The 21,397-nt window shown below is 48.3% G+C and overlaps 1 protein-coding gene across 2 annotated transcripts in view; it reads left to right on the top strand.

Annotated features, from left to right (window-relative positions):
- Window positions 1-21,397, top strand: part of Pcsk6 (proprotein convertase subtilisin/kexin type 6) — a 184,197-nt gene that overhangs the window by 104,198 nt on the left and 58,602 nt on the right. For both annotated transcript variants that reach the window (XM_041650048.1, XM_041650039.1), the window contains exons 9-13: window positions 1,770-1,870; window positions 7,026-7,129; window positions 8,634-8,751; window positions 17,236-17,424; window positions 20,427-20,563. In XM_041650048.1, coding sequence (XP_041505982.1) covers window positions 1,770-1,870; window positions 7,026-7,129; window positions 8,634-8,751; window positions 17,236-17,424; window positions 20,427-20,563 — 649 coding nt within the window. The remainder of the gene's footprint in view (window positions 1-1,769; window positions 1,871-7,025; window positions 7,130-8,633; window positions 8,752-17,235; window positions 17,425-20,426; window positions 20,564-21,397) is intronic.

Here is a 21,397-nt window from a genome sequence, read left to right as displayed (position 1 = left end):
TCAGATGTGGGAGGGCTCTGCCCATCTTTGTTCTGCTAGCTCACAGGGTTGACCCTGTACCCTCCCTAATCCCCTGTTCTGCCCCTGGAGGGCCAACCCTGGGCCTTGCTTGCTCACAGATCCCACCCAAAGGCTATTTACCAAGCCAGGGCAGGGGTCGATGCCCTGCTGACCTGTGTGGAGCAACAGAAAGGCGGGGGTCACAGAAGCCCTTCCTGGGCTGGCCCTTCATGCTTCCTCGGGGTGCTTTTGTCCTACCGAGTGCCACGAGGAAGCTGGTTTCTGGTGAAATACCTGTCAGATCCTCCCGTGAACATATGACCCAGGCTAGATACCCCTCCCCTGGGGGATCATAAGCCTCGCTGACCAGAGGACACCTCTGTGTGGAAAGATCTGACCTTTAGTGCCGGAGAAATTCATTCTCAGGGGTTCCAGAAAATGGCTGCATGAGCTTCGGGTGAGCTCCTTTCCTGTCGCTGCCCTATGAGTCATCATAAACTTATCATCCCCAGGCGGGCGCCGACTGGCTTCTCCCAACTTTGCAGCTCAGAAGCCCGGCCACCTCTCTGGCTCTCAGCTCCAGATGCCCAGGCTGAAGTCAGCATGTCCGAGGGGCTCTCTGTCCTCCTGGCATCCCCGGGGAGGTCTTCACTTATGTGGCCTAGACATGTTTCAGCTCCCTGGCAGTAGGACTGAGGTCCCCATTCCCTTGTGGGCTGTTGGATGATGGACATTCTTGTTTTTAAAGCCCCTCTTTCCCTACTCCTTTGGTGTGGGTCTCTCCGGCTCGCTCTTCAAAGCCAGCCATGATGGCTGGAGTCCTCTCATGCCTCACCTTTCCAACAGGTTTTTCTGCTTTCCCTCCTACCTCTAAAGCCTTCTGATTCTATCAGGCCAAGCAGGATAATCCAGAAGACTCTTTCTGATTTAAGGTCAGCAACCTTGATTCCATCTGCAGAGGGCAGAGAATTAAAACCAGGAGCACAAGTCACAGGGGCCATGCTCCTACTCAACACAACCGAAATCAAGTGTTGATCTCACAGCCTCTTCCCCTGTGACCTCCTAGGGGGTCTGCATGTCAGGTTGGGCAGTTGTGAGGTTCTAAGTCCATGTCCCATCCTCCTGGAGCCATCGCCTCAGACGAGGACAGGCAAAGCCTCACCTTCCCCAAAAGACCAGCAGCTTTGTTGTCCTGCTCAGCAAGCCTTATGATGATGACAAGAGCACTTGGGTTCCCCAAGGAGGGTGTCCAGATCCACCATCCCAGTCCTTGCCTTGCAGCTAAAGGTAGAAACACTATCTGGGCTTCTAAGCATTTCATGACCAGAAGTTTTCTGCTTCCCTCAAGTCCAGAGTCACTGAATTTAGCTCTGCAGGTGGAATCAGGTTTCATGCATTTTAGGGGCAGGAGCGTGGAGCCCTGCAGGAAGACGGGTCAGCAGAGAGTCCATTTTATCTTGCCTTACCATTTGTCTGCACTGACTTCTGTGGTCTTCAGGAGCCCGCTGAGCTGATCCCTCATGAAAGCACACCCAGTGTTTCTAGATGCTTCTTTTCCCTGCTGTGACACTCTGGGATTAGCCTGATCTATAGGAGCATCTGCAGTTTTGCTCCTGAGTGCAAAGCCAGAAGAGCCAGGCAGCATGCCTTTTCTGCCGCCAGCACCCAGGGTCACTCTCTCCACTCGGCAGCCTGCGAGTGCCTCGGGTCTCTCAGAGGGAGCCAGCCTCTGTCCACGGCCCTGCTCCACGTGCCTCCCTCTCATGTAGGTCACCACGGATCTGCGTCAGCGCTGCACCGACGGTCACACTGGGACCTCAGTCTCAGCCCCCATGGTGGCTGGCATCATTGCCCTGGCTCTGGAAGCAAAGTAAGTTTCGACCTTCCTTCTTTTCCCTTGAAAAGGTGTTTATATGCTGGCGGGACACACCTAACCTGAGACCTAGCGTCCTGAGGATTTTAAGTGACAAGCTCAGCTGTGTGTTCCCATTGTCATTGCCTTGTACCCATCACTGTCACATGACCGGAGTTTTGTCATCTTCCCAAACTGAAGTTTTGTTCCCATTAAACATTAACTGTCTGTATTGATCTGCCCAGGCTGCCATCAAAGGTTGCTCATACAATAGAAATGCATGACCTCAAAGTCCCTGCCTGGATTGAGACAACAGCAGGGTTGGCATCTCCTTGGCTGGCAGTTGGCCACCTCCAGCTGGCACATGCTGACAGCCTCGTTTACCTGAACTAACTTTCGGTAAACCCTGTTTTGAAATACAGTCACATTCTGAGGAGCAGGGCTTAGGACTTTAGCACATGCCATGGTCCAGTGCATAACACCCCCTCTCTCTCAGTCTCTGACAACCACCATGCTGCTTCCTGTCTTTGAACTCGATGGGTCTAAGTACCTCACATAACAGAACCATACAATTCATACCGAGCACCCCAAATTCAAAGTGCTCCAAAACCTGAAAGGTTTTTAGTGATGATATCATGTTCAGAGTGTTTAAGGTCTGGAAGAGTTTTGGATTTTAGACTTTCAGATTAAAGATGTTAAACTTATTAAGTCTATGCAGATACTCCAAAAAATCAAAATCTGTGATTCCCTTTTGCGTTTTGGATAAGGATGTCCTGCCTATTCTGTCCTTTGGTATTGGTGTATTTTATTTAACGTGGTGTTATGGGTAAACACACATGTCTGTGTTGTAGTCCATGTCAGAATTTCCTTCCTTTTTAGGCTATTCTCTGAGTAGTTTCTTCTCTTTGTAAAGCCTACTATCTCTTCTCCTTTGTAGGACCCCTGGAGGCACATGGGCCAGAGATCTCCACTCATAACCATGTACCCAAACTGTCACAGCGTCTCTCTAACTGACAGTGACAAAGTTCCCCTTTGCCTGTCTAAGTCCCACAAATCCTAGAGTTACAAAATGTGAATGGGTCAGTCAGAAGAGGGTTAATTGCATGAATGAGCCACCTTCTCAGCAGTGTGACAGGAAGTTCACTCTTGGCCTATAGTTTGGAGAGATACCATCCATTGTGGTGGAAAAGGCATGGAGACTTGGGCTCTGTCCTGGTGGCAACAGCCCGTGGCACAGCTTGTTACTTCTTGGCCGTAGTGGTTTGAAAGAAAATGGCCCCCAAAGGGAGTGGCACTATTAGAAGATGTAGCTTTGCTGGAATAGCTGTGGCCTTGTTGAAGGAAGTGTGTCACTGTGGAGGTGGACTTTGAGGTGTCCTTTGCTCAAGCTCCTCCCAGTGAGACAGACCACTTCCTGTTGCCTGTAAGCCAAGATGTAGGGCACTCAACTACCTCTCCAGCACCATGTCTACCTGCTTGTCACCCTGTCCCACCATGATGATATGGACTGAAATTCTGAACTTCAGCAAACCACCACAATGAAATGTTTACTTTATAAGAGTTGCTGTCCTCATGGTGTCTCTTCACAGCAATAGAAACCCTCCTAACTGAGACATCCTTACTAACTAAGGCATCCTTAGCAAATCAAGGAAAACTTTTAAACCAGGCCTAAGTTACCACCTTCAAGGTCCACCCCCACAACCTCCAGTGACCCCTTTCTTGCTGGTAGGCTCACCCTATGATAGGTTCTACAACCTTCCCCAACAATCGATGCCATCAGCCAGAGACCAAGTATTCAAACTTGGGAGCCCATCGGGGACATTCCCCATCCAAACAAAAACACTCTATGTACAATTGTAGAGTCAGAAACAGTTTAGACATCAATTGTCACAGCAGGGCCTGGCATTTGCAGTAATTCTTTGTTCTTAGATGAGGTTTTAGCTGATTCCGAGAGAATATTTGAGATGTGTCAGTCCTTGAAATTGTGCCTGCTTGCATGCTGATTTCTACAGAGCTAAAGACCAAAACACTCAAATGCTACCAATTTAATAAAAGCAGCTAAATATTTTCAAATTTCAGGCCAAAAACAAAATGTTAGCTTCTGTGTCCTGGGGCTCTGCCATCATTGGTTTCTTGTGTGGAAAAGTTGCATTTTCTTACTTAGCAATTCATCACTCTTTATTTTCCTGCATTCCTTATTGGAAAGATGCAAGGAATTTTGTTCGTCAGACCTAAATAGAAAACACGCCCTGCTTCATGATCAATTGTCGTCCCAGTAAGCTTGCCTATGGACCTGTGGGAGCCGATGACAGGCAGAGGGTTGCAGGTGCAATTCCAGCAAGCCCACTGAAGGGAGAACCTTCTTAGAACTTCCTGGGGTTAGGATTGGTTCAGGAAGGACCACATGGTGTCTAGGGACTCAGGTTGAATTTAGGGCACTTGGAGACTACAGTGTCCAGCAGGCTCAGGTGGTGGTTCTCAACACGTGAGTCACAACCCCCATGGGTCACATGTCAGATCTTTAAATTATGATTCATGACAGTAGCAAAAATTATAGTTATGAAGTAGAAGCAAAATAATTTTGTATTTGGGGGTCACCACAGCATGAGGAACTGCATTAAAGGATCACAGCGTTAGGAAGGTTGAGACCACTGTTGTAGAGAAAGATACTCCCAGTGGCGATAGGAGGACCCATGCACAGCAAGTGATAAGAATGACGCAGGCAGGCGACCTATGAATTCCCCAAGTTTGCTGCAGACCCCAGATGTGCTGCCCACCTCTGTTTCCACTGGAAGCATTTTGGGACTAGAGCAGTAGCTTAGAGATAGAGTGGCTGAGGCCCAGGTTCAGTTCCTGCACAGGAAAGGAGGGGAGAAAGGTTTGCTTCCTCCTGATGAAATGGTTCCTACCATCTTCTGGCTGGCAGCTGCACGAGTGGCCTGTGGGCATGGTTTGCAATTCCTGTGATGTGGAAGACCCCAGAGATTCATGCGAGTTGGGGGGCTCACATGAGAAAACCAAAGTGCCAGGCTTATAATGATGTCCATCTTTTAAAAAGTCCCCTTGTATCTGAAAGATGTCTCTTCCCAGAAGTCGTGTGTGTCCCCATGGTGTTCATAGTGGAGTCGATGTCATATCACAGAAGCTGTGTGTCCCCATGCTGTTGGAAGTGGAGTTGGTGTCACTCCCAGAAGCAGTGTGTGTCCCCAAGCTGTTGGTAGCGGAGTTGGTAGATGTGACTGGGCTAGCCAGTGGGACTGATCACAAGATTGGTGGTCCCAAAAGGCAAGCTGAGATTTCGCCACACATGTGTAACAATGCACGCAACTTAGAGTTAACATGCAATTAACATGCTGAACTTAGAGCCTCAGCTGCGTACTCTCCAGGTGAGCCAAGCGCCCACGATGCTCTGCACACTGCACTCACAGAGCACAGGGTCGTATCAGCCTCTCCTTGGCTTCTCTGCCACATGGAAATGATTCTTACCATAAGGAAACAGTGCCTAAGCTGGAAGAAGATACTTAGAGGGAAGGTATCCCCCAAGAAATAAAAGCTCATGGAAAGAAATTCAGCATAAAACAAATGCAAATAAATGGGATAATGGTTTCTATAGTCTCCCTTTCTGGACAGAGTTTGTTTCCAAATCTGAGGCTCATGGCTTTCTGGGGTCCAGGAAGACTGGCTTCGGCATTCTTGTATTAGCCACACTGACATACCCAGATAGTTTACATCATGAGGTCAACAAGCTCCTGGACAGTCCTGAGGACTATCCTGGTTACCTTCATTTCAACAAGTCCTGAAAAGACAAAATGGAAAGGAATTATTTTTTGAAGGGAGTAAGAAGGATGCTCATTTGTCTTTGGCTGATTTTCTGATTGAGAGGTAACTGAGATACAGACCCGTTTAGTAAAACATTGACAAATATTTCTTGGTGGGACTGTGGGTAGAACCGTGAGCTTTTCACTCAGCTGTTAGTTTCACATTGCAAAAATTATATTCCTCAGACTGTGGGGTCACTGGCATTGGCACCAGGATTTATCCCTACTGCTTGTTCTTGCTTTTTTGGAACCTATTCTCTTTGGATGGCTATCTTGCTCAGCCTAGATATAGTAGGGAGGGCCTTGGACCTTCCCCAAAGAATGGATGGGGGGGTAGAGTAGGGAGCTAGGTGAAAGGAAAGGGAGGAGGGAAGGGAGAATAAACTGGATTGATATGTAAAAATGGAAAAAAGATCATTTTCTTTTAAAAAGAAATAGACGATAGATAGATAGATAGATAGATAGATAGATAGATAGATAGATAGATAGATTCTTACTCTCTGGATGAGTCTGATGTAGCTGTTGCATTTAAAGCATCTCTGTAGAGGGCTTACATACTCAGATACCCACATTCTGTGATAACTAATGCAGAAGAGAAGACAGGGATGGGGGTTTCGTTTTCTGCTTTTCTCTACTTGGTGATAGTGTGAAAGGCACTGTTTTCACCAAACCCGGGACTCTGCAGAATATTAAGTGCTCCGTGCTGCTAATACTGATGCTTTTCTGTTTCTTAGATGTTGTACAACTAGTGTGATGTCCTTTTATCCTAAAAGGTGTTTCAGCTTGAAAGCGACAATAAGAATAGCCAGCACCAAACTCAGCACTCCCGGACACTGTAACACGGGCTTATTGTTGGGGGCAGAGCAATTATAACAGACAGAAGTATGCTGGGGCCTGATTTCAGAGGTGTTTAAAATCCAAAATGCAAGAAATATGGTCTGTGATTGACACTGGGGGAAAGGGGATGTGTTCTTGGATGGCATGTTTCTATGTCCAGTGAAGGGAAGTGTAGATTTAGAATCCCTACAGTCTGCAGCCTGTGGTTCCCTTGGGGCAGAGCCCAGCTTAGCATACCTTGTACATCATGACAAAGAGCTTCTCCTTCTACTTGATAAGCATTTTCAGTGACATTAAAGGTTTTCTTTTCTCCACTTCCAAAAGGCCTGTTACAAACTCAAGTGGATTTGGCAGCCAGGCAGTCTCTTTGAACTCTTTCAGCCTAGGGTTCAGCTGCTGCAACGTGAACCCTTGTGGAGGTTTGCAAGCTGAGCCTTGGGCTGACTGCCCGTACCTCCCTGGAGCGGCCTCCCTGGGTAACAGCGCTGACTTCAATGGCCTCTGTTATGTCATTGCAGCAACCAGTTAACCTGGAGGGATGTGCAGCACCTGCTCGTGAAGACGTCACGGCCAGCTCATCTGAAGGCGAATGACTGGAAAGTCAATGGTGCTGGGCATAAAGGTGCGGGTGCTCCTGGCGGGCTGAGAGAGGCGCTCTGGTCACCCAAATAGCATTCACTGTTATCATTGACTATACGTTCCAGAAATTTAAAATACCTTGCAGTGCTTTAAGGGTAGTTTCCCAGAGCACACACTGGTTGAAAGGACAGCCTCGGTGTCTCAGAGTCCAGCTCCCTAAATGCCACAACCTTTGCCATGTCGAGGGTTTGTGTCACAGCCCTGTTTCAGTCTGCCCCTTGATTTTTGTTTCTCACAAAGAAATGCGATGTGCAAGGCCATGTTCGAGCCAGCTATGGAGGCACATGGCCGACAATCCAAGGACCTGGGAGACCGCAGTGTGAGCACCGTGAATTCACAGTCGGGCTCCGCCCTTTCGGTTCTCACCTTCAGTTTTCCCATCTGTACAAAAGAGACATTGAGATCGCCCTGTAATTTACTTCTGATCTCTAAACCTGCTGCCTGTCAGCCCTGATGTTATAGAAGTAACTGATGGCACAGGGGTCCTCTGTCCCCAACACGGACACAGTACGGTAACACAGCGCCATGATCAGGACAGTCAGCCCAGGTATTCGGGGCCTCTGAGAAGAAAGTTGACAGGAAGTACTTGGAAAACATTCCTGTTGGCTGTGATGTATTAGAGAAAACTTGTCCCCTTTGCTGAAGCTCAGGTCCAACTCCCATGACTCCAAGCCTGCTGCCACTCTCTGTACATATAGGTCAAGCCTTGCAACTGTGAGGAATGAGGGCCACTCCTTGGAATAAAGAGGTTATTGACCGAGCCTCTTGGATCTTCATTTGCAGTTGCTGGTGGTGTCCCGTAACATTGCCCTCCATGTCTATCTTGGTCTAATTAAAAAGAAAAATAGATTGTACCAGGTCTTGACCTTGCCCTGAAACTAAGCTTTGAAACTTTCTCTCTTGGCCAAGTCTAATCCTGGATCCAGCCAGCCCGACCGGCATGCCTGACAGTGTGCTATTGTCTTAAGAACCCTGACAGTAGCAAAAGGAAATTATATTTGAAACAACAGTTGGCCTTGTTGTTATGGTTTTTGATGCACATCACGGTCATGTGCGTGGATTTTTAGGGAATGTGTGCTGAAGCTCATACCCAGAGCCTTGTGCAGGCCCGGCAGGTGCCCAATACTGACACCCTGGACTCTTGAGACTTTCGGGTTGGTTTCTCTTGTCTACTCTGAGTTTCCATGTTGGCAGGTCCTCCTAACAGAAAGAAACCTGACCTTGTCCTCTCAAAAGAAAGTTCTGGAGTCTGTCCCAAAGTGGGACACATGTCCCAGCCATTTTTCCTGAGCTGAAAGAGTTCAGTTCAGACGGTAATGAGGCTGGACCCCTAACCAGCTACCAGGGGAACATGTCAGCACCTTGGAGTGACCTTGAGGTGGCGGAGTACTCGTGTGGCTCTGTACTCCTGAGAGCCATGGGACTGGGGGTAGCTTCCTTGCTGGAAGAGGCAGGAAGAGCTGGCTCTGAAGGCCCTGTTTTTTCAGTTAGCCATCTCTATGGATTCGGCTTGGTGGATGCCGAAGCTCTCGTCCTGGAGGCAAGGGAGTGGACAGCAGTACCATCCCAGCACGTATGCGTGGCCACTGCAGACAAAAGGCCCAGGTAAGTCTGCTCTGACCCCGGTGATTTCTAAGGTACCCGAGACCTGGCTGTGCAGCACGGGTGGGAGGGAAGTTGTTCAACCCTGCATCTCTATGTACCCAGGCAGGAGGATCACATGGGTAGTGCCCATCTCTATATGCCCGAGTTTTCTCTTACGTATTGTACAGCTAGGAGAAGATGCATTTCTAGATGTGCTACTGTTTAGTGGCCTCCTGTCCTTTTGTAGCAGATAATGCCAGTGTAGGGGATCTATTTCTCAGCCTGAATTTCTTGGCCTGTTATTGGAAAGTCTCATCCATATGTTTAGCATAGCCAGTGAGACCGGGGATTTATTTTGCCCATGGGAATACAAGAGTAGCAGTCACAGGGTTCCTTCTGTTCCACCTGATAGAGTTGGCATCATAGTTATAACCCAGCCCCATTGCCCGAGAGCAACAGGGTCTGCCCCTCCTCAGTAGCAGGCTGGAGTACGGGGGCTCATGGACCACACAACATCTCTGCATATTTTTATCCATCCCTATAAACCTTCCTAAGGCTTAAGCATTGGAATGTTTAAACAGGCTCTGAGCAGGCTGTAGGACACTGGCTTTGTCTCTTTTTTTTTTCTGTGCTATCCTGTGGAGGAAGCGTTTTTAAACCAGTTACATGTGTTGGTTGTGGATTTTTTTAAAGAAAACAACAAAAATGGACTGTAACATAAATCAGATGGGAAGAAGCCTGCTCCTTTCGAAAATCAGATTATCCTGAATTTGTCATTGCGGCTGTGCTTTCTAAGAATGTGAACATGGTGTTTCGTTCCCTTTGGGAAATGTGTGCTTGAATGAGACTTGATGAAGTAATTAGCAGGGCTGGGATGTGACTCGGGTTAAACACCTGCCTGCCGTGCGTAAAGCCATTGGTCCATCCCCAGCACTGAAAAATGAAAACCCAAAAACGGGGGCCAGGGACAGCTCAGTCAGTAAAGCGCCTGATGCAGAGGCGTGCAGACAGAGCCACGTGATCTGGTGGTCAGCAGCACACGCCTGTAACCTCAGCACTGGGAGGTGGAGACAAAAGGATCCTCAGAAATGACTGACCAGCTAGTCCAGGCTTCCACATGCACACACACGCACACACACACAACACGGGGGAGGGAGGAGAGAGAGTAGGACATTCTCTCTACAAATACAGACCTCATCTTTGAGTTCTCCTCTTCCATGAACATGTACACCTCAAAATACTGAGAACTGTGTTTCTTGAGCATGCCTTAAAAACTGTGGGAGTTCAGAGAGTATTTGCAGGATGAATAGCCACTGAAGGACCTCCCAAAGCATATTTCCACCCTGTGGCTAATTGTACCCACTGACCACTGGGGCCATCGCTCTACGACCAGACAGGTCTACCAGCCGGCATGCAGGCCTCCCCATTGACTTCTTAAGACCTCATTTCCTCCAGAAAGCTTTTGTGCTAAATCTAAGTAGGAGGGGGCTGCTGTGAATTCAAGGGGGCATTTGCCTAGGCTGACTTTGTCTGCTGGGAGCTGCCTGCTACACGGGTTAGGCAAGCCCATCTCTTGCTCTGGTCCCTGACCTATGGTGTTGCCGCTTCCCTCCCGCCCAGCTTCCCAGCCAGGGCATCTCCTGAATGAAGCATTCTTTTCCTGCCAGAAATCTGTTTAAGATGATCGAGCGGTGCCTAGCCACCGAGTGCTTGTTTTTATTTTTATTTTATTTTGTTTTTTTGAGTGAAAGCACACAGAGTCTAGACAGCATAGAGGTTGAGGGAACCCACGCGAACATACAGTATGACATTGTTCCTATCCTTTGAGGAAAGTAAGGACCCTACCAACTCCAAAAGGGGGCAAGAATCGGACTTCTGTTTCTAAAGGAAAAATCCTCTTCCCCCTTTGCTGCTTCTGACTCTGTCTGGAATTTTCAGCTAACCTCCTGTCTCAGACCGCTTGCCCAGCTTCACCTAAGGACATAAAGGCCTTCAGAGGGAACAGCTAGCCCCTCTCTGTCAGTGTGTCTCACCTCCTACGGAGCTACAGCTCTGCAATCAGGCTGCAGGAGGGGTCCAGCTGTCTGCACCGGGCTGCTGACCCAATATCCCATCTCTCGGCCTCATGCTTCCCACCCCCGGCTTTGCTCAGCTGAGGTCACCTGGCTTTACATGGACAGGAAGCTCCCCCTATTTCTGCTTTTCCCTCTCCCTGCCGCTCAGACCCATTGACTACTCTCTGTCTCCTTCTGAGTTCTTTTCTGGGTGGAGCCCCTACGTCTTTATGTCTTAAATCTGGGCCTCTGCTGCTTCCCATGGCTAGACAGAGTGAGAGCAAGGTGGGGGAGAGAGAACGGGAGAAGGCGAGAGGGAGTGGTGGGGTGGGAATATTTGTATTATCACTGTATATTGTGTAGGGCATGTTTACCTGCCGTTCCCCTTGGTGAAAGTAAACGCTACCCTGCTGTGACCAGAGGTCCCAGCACTATATTTACCAGACTTTCAGTCCAAGATCTGGAAGGCACTGTGGCTGCATCTGCTATGTCTATGGTGATGTTGTAGGGGGTCCTGGGTCAGAGTGGCTAGGGCGTTATTGGGGCACCCATCCCTTTGGTCGTATAGGGCAGCAACCCCTGAGTGGGATACATCCCTCTCCTGTACAAGGTAGGTCCTGGGACTCAGAGAGACAGAAGCTCACTGACAAGGACTCCCCTTGCTACAGAGCCTTCCTGATTTCCCAGCATTGCTTAGAAACTGGCATCATGTCACTAGGCCCAAAGGACCACATGGCACTGGCACTCAGTGGCCCCTAGCATCCCTCTATTGCTCGGCTTTCTCCTGTGCCGCCCAGCTGGTGTGCCACAGCCCCTGAAATCTTAGTCCAGGATGAAGGGGACAGAAATACCAACAGCCAGGAGTGGGAAGGGCTGGAGCATGTGACTTCACCTGTGATGACAGTCACAATACATGACTTCACCTCCCTCTCCAGGAGAAAGCTACCCTTGGTTCTCTGAAATCTGAAGAGAAGACGTCTCTGGTGTGGAGAAGGACTGGCCAGTGGGGGCTCAGGGCATTTACAGTCCGGACACTGAACATTTAGGGACTCTTGACTTTACATAGCTGCTCCTCAGGTTATCATAGGGAACCCATCAGGGAAGAGGATGACAGGAAGAGTGTCTTAGGTGACAACCAAAGGAGCAGGACCTCTGCCCTTACTGGACCTTGCTGAGTAAGCACTACAGCCCATTGTCCCCGAAGAACCCACAATACACAGAGCTAAAGCCAAGGCTTCCTCTGCAGGACCCACAGTGGAAGACTTTCATGGACCGTAGTCTGCAAATGCTAACTCTAAATGCCAGAACAAGGGACGGTCACTTGAACCTAAGGACAAGTAGAAGCTGCTTAAGTGTCCTGTGGGTATTATTGGATGAGAACCTAAGCGTGACCTGGGTAGCAGCTTTTGTGATATCCAAACACAATGTAGGTTCAAGGCATCCTTCCCTGTTTTGGGGCACAAGAAATTTTAATTTATTTAGAGCCTTTTTTTCCATGAAGGGATGGCAAATAGGATCATAAGCAGTGACTTTTGCCTGTGCAGAATGACTTTTGAATCTCTGTGTAGAGGCGGGTAAAATGAATTCTTTCATAGCTTCTATTCAAGTGAAAAAAGACAAGCTTTATATAATTTCTTTGAATTATTAAAATCATAGTTGACCCATTGGGTTTTTCTGGCCAGTACTTCCCTGCATTTTAAAACATCCAGACTTCTGTGGAGCAGTCTGTGACATCCACGGCTCCCGACTTGAGGGTGGCGAGGTGAGGGCAACAGGAGTCGGCTGAGCCGGCAGAGAACGTGAGAGCGGTACCTGTGCGTCCTTCTCTGCTTTTCAAGGTTCCCATTCAGAATTTCGCTCCCATCGGCCTATCTTTTATTTCAAGCTTCTTTCTTATTTTATTTCAAGCTCCCTCCCCTCCATCCTCCTTCTTCTCTCCCTCCCTTCTTCTATAGACATCGAGGATAATCTATACAGAAGATGATCGATTCATAGATGTCTGTCTAGAATTGACTCTAGGTTAATTGCCTGCTACCTTTTCTGTATTTCATTATTTCTGGGATTTCATTAAGCCACACTGCTTATATGATACTCTCTGTATGTCTGTGAATGACAGATAATGGGTGACAGTTTCATTGTTTGCATTGCTGTTTAAAGATGCCTTTTTTATTGACTGTTGCTGACTCATTGGCTTTGGACTCGGAGCCTCTGATGACTTCTCTAGTGCCAGAATTGGATGTGGTTCATCTATTCTCCTATAAGACACACCATAGCCTTCGAGGACCCAAGAGCAGCTCAGCCTGAGCTTGAGGCATTTAGGGTCAGGGCTTGAAAGTAGCAAAACCCCAATGAAAGGTTGAACGTGGAAAGCCCACTGTAACAGAAAGTGTGAAATGGGAACCTGTGTGTAGTGTGAGAGCTGAAACAAGAAACTGAGGCCCGACCTCAGCTGGGACCTGTGCTGGGTGACTCGGACTTCACTTTTCTGTGCATGTCCACAGATGACCCCAAAGGTGCCATGAGTCTTAAAACTTGAGTATACAAATAACTTTTAGTGAGCAGGCAAAACAGCAAACTCAAAATCTGAACCATAAGAACTGACTGTGGATTCTAATGTCTATTTTAGCTGCCTATCAGACTTAATCTCCAGGCTGTTGTTAGCACTGGACATAGAATAAAAGGGGGTGCTACAAATACACATTGTATGCTCTGTAGAATGATGAATTATGGATCAACTAATCTAAATTAGTTGTAGAATATGTTCATTTTTATTGCTATATTTTATTTCTAGCCTAAATGTCATGCTATGGTTTAAAAATCAAAAGAAATCTCATCTAGTTGGATATATAATCCCAGCATTCAGGAGGTGGAGGCTGGAAGGTCAGGATTTCAAGGTCATCCTCCTGCACATAGTTGGTTCAAGACCAGCCTCAGTTATATATGACCTTGTCTCAACTTTCCCCCAGTCCAAAATATACACGCTCATGTGGTATATCATATGTCACTAGAAAAATGGTCTTTCCTTGGATGATTCTGTTGGTAGCATTAATTCTCTAACACAGATCTAGGAGGTGGCTCACTGAGCTGTTTTCCCGTACTCTGGTTTAGTATGTGGACCCTAGTGAATACTCCCACCTACCCACTCACGACTCTTGGAAAGTCACTGAAAATAGTCCCTGGACCAGCTTTTTCTCTGTGGGCCCCAGAGGATCAGCTACCCCTTCTTCCCCATGCAGATGCTAAATATAGCACAGGGAAGATCTCTGTTATCTCTTAATGTCCATGGGTATCTTCAGAATTGACTGATGAGAAACAGGAGCTCCAGTTCTTGCCCCCAGTTCTGCCAAGTGGAAAGACAGCATTGGCCTGCCAATACAAGGTTGCAGGAGCTGAGTGAGGGCTGGCCTGCCAATGCAAGGCTGCAGGAGCTGCGTGAGGACTGGCCTGCCAATGCAAGGCTGCAGGAGCTGGAGTGAGGACCGGGCTGCCAATGCAAGGCTGCAGGAGCTGAGTGAGGACCGGGATGCCAATGCAAGGCTGTAGGAGCTGGAGTGAAGTCTTCAGCGTGAAACTAAAAATCATGGCTTCTACTAGCTTCTTGGTTAGATCAGAAAGATCTTGTCTTAGAGAGTCAGACAGCACCAGCGGGCGAAGTTTCTAGCAGGGGTCTGCCTTCCTCTGATTGTCCCTGCTGCTTAGTTACTTGAAGATATTTATCTTTGACCTTGAATATTGTTCTGTTAAAAGTGCCAGAAAATAGGAGTTTTTCTACATATTTATACATTGGGGAAAACTAGGAAGCTACCATATTCATGGTGTGGGTGGAGATTATGTTATGTTATGATGGCTTCCATCTAGTATCCCCCTGCCTTCTTGGAATGGAGTAGGTCTAGAGTCTTAAGGATGCAAGGAGGACTTCTGGTGGTGAGTAATGGGAAGTGGCATTTCTGTGTCATTAGGGATCTCATTCAAGTCCCCAGTGTCCCTCAGTTAAACGGAGACTGCTCCTTTAATTTATTGAGTTCCTCCAGGACTCTGGGACAATGACTGCACACAAGACAACAACTTCAGAATTTAATTGCAGAAAGCCTTTGCAGTCAGGAGCTTTAAGATCTTCCTAAGTCAATTTTTATCATTAAAGAACAGTAAAGACGTGACAATCATAGACCCTGTGATTTTTAAAACCAAGGTAAAAAAATTAAATTTACAGTTATGTTTTCTGTATTGTCTTTGCAATGATTGCAGAACAGGAAATAGTTCCCATTGTTTTTTAAAGCTCTATCCCTTTTATGAGCTTGCTTACTTTCTGTCTTGGAGTTAAGTGAACCTTACAAGTAATGGCTTTTGTCACTTGGCTTCATGACTTCGAGTTTCTGTCAAAAGCCAAGACAATTGCAGCTCGGATGTTTTGACCATTTCCAAAGCCTCGTTTTTGCTTTTCATTAAGAAATATAAAAGCCCCTTATTTGGGGTGTTAGGTTATTTGCTTCAGCAACAGCAGCAGAAATAAAGGCCAGGAAGGACATCTTACCCTTGCAGTGAGGAGTGTCCTGGGTACCAACCTTTCCCTACGACTTGCAGGAATGAGGAGCCCTGGTAGCCGAGTGGTTTCACAGTTAAGAGATTTCACATAAAAACTAATTGTTACAATTACTTTTGTGCCCCGGGCAGGCTGGTCCCCAACCCCAGAGGAACTTAATATCTTGGCTGTGAAAACCGAGACAGGAGACGCCATTAATTCCTGCAGGGGCTGAACTGCCCACTGGCCCGCCATCCTGGCACAGCGGCAGAGTGGCTCCTGTGGGGGAGACCAGCCCAGACTCCTCTCTTAGCGCTCACACTAAGACAAGAGAAGCTGAATGGAATGAGTTCCTCTTCTAGATTTGGGTGCATTGAGCCCCCAATGCCGTGGAATGGTGTTTAGCTCTGTTTTTTTTTTTTCACTGTGTTCCTGTTCACTTAAATCTTGTGTCCTCATCCTTGGGATCCAGGTTTCCTCAGTAGGTCCATGTCTATTTCTAGAGGGTGGTAACTGTTGTCAAAAGACTGAGGGAGGGAACAGGGCTTTAATACTGGTCAGAACCTTGTTGGCTTTGATGTTGCTTTCTCCTTGGGGAAGTGTTAGAAGGTTAAGAGTGAGGTCATTCCTGGGTCTCACATTTCAAAGCCCTGGAGGGACACTGGTGGCCCCAGGAGCCCACCTTCGCTAAGGAGACTCTTGTCATCAACCCATTCGGTTTGCATTTTGAGTACATAGACCAGGTACTATAGGTGAACACTAGTTGGTAGGGTACGTGGGTCCACTATGTGAGCCCTGCCAGGCCTGGGTCTCTCTGGAACTTTCTGCTGTGTGCTGCCACAGTGCTGGTGCCCCTGACGAATAAACCCAGACAGTAAAACCCGAAGAAAGCGATGAAAGGAGCCAGCCTCTAAGTCAATTTATGGTACATGCAAAGTGTGTTTTTCAAATTTTTACAGGGTCTCGGGGGCATTACGTCACTCTTCCTAGCTGTTTTGAATGGTTTCTTGTGACTCAGGCCCAGTAGAGCCCGGAGATACCACTCCTAAGAGACTCCAAGCACACATTTGTTCCAGGCCTCTCTAAAGTAAAACCCTGCACAGAGGGAAAAGCCTTCCTATCATAAACCCAGCTCAGGCCAGGTAGCAGGGAATTCCTAATGTGCTAATTGGGTGGCAATCAGGTCTCTACCAAAGAATGCCATCTTTATTCAGTTTACAAATTGGTAGGGAGGGGCCAAACTTTTCGAGTCGTAAACCCTCAAAGCAGCCTGTGGACCACAGGAGATGTAGAGGTGTGCTTGCCCTCATCTTCCATCCCATGTGACAGAAGGGCCATTGGGTTGTGAAAGTGCCATCATTCATTCCATTCATGGGCCAGTGGGTTGGCAATCTTCCAGCAGGATAGCTGGAAGTTCGACCAGCTACGCAAATTCGGTCTCTTGAATGTGAGTCTACCCAAGGAGACATGGCACAGAGATTGAACCTTTGCCTCCGTAGCCGTGTGACGTTGAGTGCAGTCCTTACTTCTCTCGGAATGGATGATTTAATCCTCATAAGCTTTCCAACCAATGCCTTGTGTTGGTTGGTCATCATTCATAATGCTATCTCCAAGGATAAAGCTGTGTAGTTCTTAAAGCTCTTGAGACAGCGAGTTGACTCCATGCTATTTAAAGAGGGGCACCTCCTGGGTGCCAAAGGGAAGGTCTCCAGATACAATGGCCCCAAGTGTACATGAAGACCCATAAACAAATTCTAGAAATACAAAGTTTTCTGAGCAGTGGCCAGAATGGAGCACCCAAGACTGTGACCCTTGGGGACTCCCAGAAGCCCCAGCACGGAAGGAACAGACTAGGGCACTGGAGCGCATGGCCCTCCTTGTGTGAGAGACTAAGACTTGGGTGTCCAGCACTGCGCTGTTTTCCCTCCCCAGGAGCATCCCCATAGTGCAGGTGCTGCGGACCACAGCCCTGACCAATGCCTGTGCGGAGCACTCAGACCAGCGGGTGATCTACCTGGAACACGTGGTAGTCCGCATCTCTATCTCACACCCACGCCGGGGAGACCTCCAGATCCACCTGATTTCTCCCTCTGGAACCAAGTCTCAACTTTTGGCAAAAAGGTAAGGCCACACTCTCTTAGGATTTGCTCCTCACCAAGGCCCTGCAGGCTCTTTGAATCGCTGCACGATCCCCTGAACAGGGAAGTGGGTCTACACAGGCAGGACCTACAACTCTGAAGAGCAGGCCAGGGTCTTTAAAACAGACCTGTGAAACCTTAATCTTTGAGAAGTGATAGGAGTTGTTGCCTGTTGGTGGGGTGGGGTGAGAGTAGAATTCACGTTATGTCCCCATTGTTCCTTGAAATGCCTTAAAGGTCATGACCATCCTGTTCAGTTGGCACTTAAGCTGAGGTACCCCAAGGTTTGTTTTTCTCTGGGAACATCCCCACAGTTCTGGAATGCTCCCAAAGGCCAGGTACTGCTGACTGCTGAGGTACAGGGGTGGTTTTCAGGCTCTTCTCCACAGCCTCCCCTCTGCAAGGGCTTGAGCTCCAGTTTGGGACTGCTGGAGCTTCCTCGCTTTCTGCAGGGTTGTGGAAGGCTGTGCTGTGCAGTCATGTCTTGGATGTCTTATGTGCACTTATGACATGAAGGCAAGTGCTCAGATGGGCTTTAATAGCTTGCAGGAAAATAGAGCAGGGGCATTCCTAACCTGGAGGAACTTAGGGAGAGCTAGGGCACATATGATCTCTTTCTAGCTACAGAGAGGAGCTTTGTTTGTTTTCCACAGACAAACCAATATTTCTACAACTTGCATGTGTCCCTCAGCCCGTGAGGAAGTGCCTGTGCCTAGGTGTACCCTGTCTGTCGTACCCCTTTCTTTGGGATATAGGAAGCCTGGGAGATTGAGAAGCAAGTTGTATGGGAAATGCTCACACACGAGTCAGGCAGTAGCCACCATTTTCCTTAACACTGTAACCACTCTTCTTAAGTAAGACAGCTGTAGGAGAGCCATGAAGGTTTCCCGGAGCACTGTCCCAGGAAGAGCGGTCCGTTCTGTGCCTTCCACCCCTCTATGTGGCTTCCTGTGTCAGCAGTCCACAGATGGGGCAGCAAGCAGTGGGCCACGGGCCTGGCATCAGCTTAGTTCTCAGTGCAGTTGAATCAGTGTGACAGCAACTGTAGTGGCTGGGTTCCAGGAATCCCAAGCAGCTCCCACTTTCCTAGCAGAAGGCCAGCATAGAGGCATCTCCTCTCCTGAAGGCCACCTCAGCCGTGTTCAGCCACACTCATCCTTGCTCACCCTCTGCACGGGGGGGGGTGGGGTGGGGGGGACACCAGCAGGGACACGCAGTTAGAAGGTGCCAGCCAGCAAGCTGAAGCTTGAAGGCATTTGGCTTCCACATTTTAAACATGTTGTCTAAAGAGCTACATTTCTAGCATTTGCTAGACTTGGAGGCTCGCCCTCTCGGAACCCACTCTAGAAGAGTCTAGTGGAGGACAGGTCTGCCTCAGGGGCACCCCGTGCTGCCTGCTCCATGCTCCAGCCTGGCTTCCATCTCCTCCCAGCTGTGTCTACACCTGGAAGCATCAGAGTTTGCGACCCCTTTGTGCCCTCCACAGAGGCAAGGCCTGCCTGAGAGACTCTGGTGTGGATATTCAAGGCCACGGGGGGGGGGGGGGGGGTTAGTGGCGAGGGGCTGAGGGCAAGTGGTAGGCAGGAGAGATACGGTGGATACGTGGCTTGTGTCTTGAAGCACGGACACGTAGGCTTATGACCCAGCCTCTGCGCAGCCCAGGAGTCAGGCATTTGGCCTCTCTTTATTGCTCATCTGGATATACCATCCCACTCATCCATAAACATTAAACATGTTATAAGAATCAAATATGAGAATAGAGATAAGAACGCTTGGCTACTGTTCATGTCCCGCTGAAATCAGTCCAGCCCTGTGACCTGTGAGAACCTTCCAGCACCCAACAGGCCTACTGCGAGCTGTGCCTTGCTTCCCCTCTGACCTGTCAATCACCCTTATGTATCAGCCCAGGTGTCTGAGCTCCCTGCAACCCAGAGCAGGTCCTGTGGGTTTGTTCGGACCTCCCCGGTTGCTAGGAGTGCCTGTAAGTACTGGAAAGCATCGCCCCAGGGCCACCTGGCAGTCTTGGGAATTTGGGGTTTTGCCAAGAGTCTGTGCATGCTATCAAGATTGTGGTTTGGGAATCCGTTACTCTCTACCTTACTTCACATCTTACTGGGCTCTGCAGGCATTTCAGCTTGCCAGGTTTCTTTTTTTTTTTTTTTTTTACATTGAAAGTTGGCATTCCTATTCAACAAGACAGTTTGTCCTTGTCTTAGCTCCGGTGTGTCAGGTTCCACTTGGCTTTGTATGAAACTCACCCTTGACCTTGACGGTTTCTTAGAACCATGTCCCCCTGAAAAGAATGTTTACTTGAGCAGCTCCGTGTTGTTTCCAGTGTTCAAGGAACCCCCAGGCCAGAATGGAATCGAACGGCTTTATTTGATCTGACCGACATTAGGAGTCCAGGCCTGCATGCAAACTCTTATCTCCAAAGAGAAATGCCTAGTTTTAGAGGGCTGGCCGTGTAGCTCAGTGGTAGACTGTTGGCCTAGCATGACAGGGTTTTGGTTCAATCCCACAGCATCAAAAGAAGGGAAAATTGGTGTTAACAGTTTCTTCTGTTTCTGTTTGAACTAAGTAGGAAAAATGGAGGAGGCTGAAGTTCAGGGGCAACTAAGGAAAGACTGTCTAGTCTGGAAAGGGCGGACCATCAAACCTCCAAAGAGTACACTACCTGAGTGTGTGCAGAAAGCCTCCTCTTCCTCCCCCCCAGGCCTCTCCCAGAGGACACACAGACCAGTCCCTGTTTGTTGTTGGGCACTTGAGGTGGACCTGCCTCACCAAATGTAGAGAGGTTCTATGAGCTAATGGCTGTGGGCCTCAGCTGTAAGACTTTGAAAACAGCCAGAAGAGTCAGTGGACAAAGGCGTTTGCCCACCAGCCCACCTGAACTCGAATCCCTGGAACCCACGTGGTGGAAGGAAGAGAGCTGACCCCTGCCCCAGACAGGGCCTTCACTTTCTAACGCAGCGTTTCCTATTGCAGATTGCTGGATTTCTCCAATGAGGGGTTCACAAACTGGGAATTCATGACTGTCCACTGCTGGGGAGAAAAAGCTGAAGGGGAATGGACTTTGGAAATTCAGGATATTCCATCCCAGGTCCGCAACCCGGAGAAACAAGGTCAGTGGCTCTTGGCATTTCACGGCCTCTTTCACGTGTCAGTCTGAAGGGCAGTGCTGCTGGTCGGTCTTTGTCATAATCGTTTTCAAGTTCAGTAACTTCTGTACATTCATGACGACTGTTGCACAACCATCCCTTTTGATTCCAGAACAGCTCACCCCCTCAGAGGCAAATGCTGTACTGTACAGCAGTGGCTCCCATCACTTCCCCTGACCACCTGCTGCCTACCTCCAGTTTACTTCTTGCCTCTGAATTTTTCTATTTGGACATTTCCTGTGAATGAATGCGTACGATATTTGGGTTCTTTCACTCGGCATTATTTTCAAGGTCAGTCTATGGCGTAGTATATCTCAGATTTCATTGCTTTCTTGACCAAATAATACTCCTTTGGATGGTATCCTGTTTATTGTTGGCCAGTCATTGGCTGATGGAAACATGGATTATTTTCACCATCTAGCCATTGTGAATGGGACTTGCAGGAACATTCGTGGGCATGGACATGGGTTTCCATTTCTCCCAGTTTTAACCCTAGGTGTGGGGTCGCCGGGCCTGACGCTGCACTGTTTTAGCGTTCGCCAGTGTCAGGGAGGTGGACTCCTCCACATCCTCTCCAACGTTTGTTGTTGACTTCTCTGTGCTAATCACCATCTGGTGGGTGTGAGGTGGTAGCTGCCGTCTTGATTTGCAACTCCCCGATGACTGAGGAAGTTAAATATCTTTTCATGTTCTTGTTGTTCATTTGCGTATATTCTTTGGGGAGATGTTTGTTCAAGTTCTTCGCCTATTTTTAAAATTGGGTTCCTTGTTTTTGTGTTGCAGGAATTTTTATCACGT

Source organism: Microtus oregoni, unplaced genomic scaffold (assembly GCF_018167655.1).
Source record: "Microtus oregoni isolate MIOR12 unplaced genomic scaffold, Mior012 000000F_ref0000247, whole genome shotgun sequence".
NCBI classification, from domain to species: domain Eukaryota; kingdom Metazoa; phylum Chordata; class Mammalia; order Rodentia; family Cricetidae; genus Microtus; species Microtus oregoni.
This window is presented reverse-complemented; position numbering and strand designations above follow the sequence as displayed.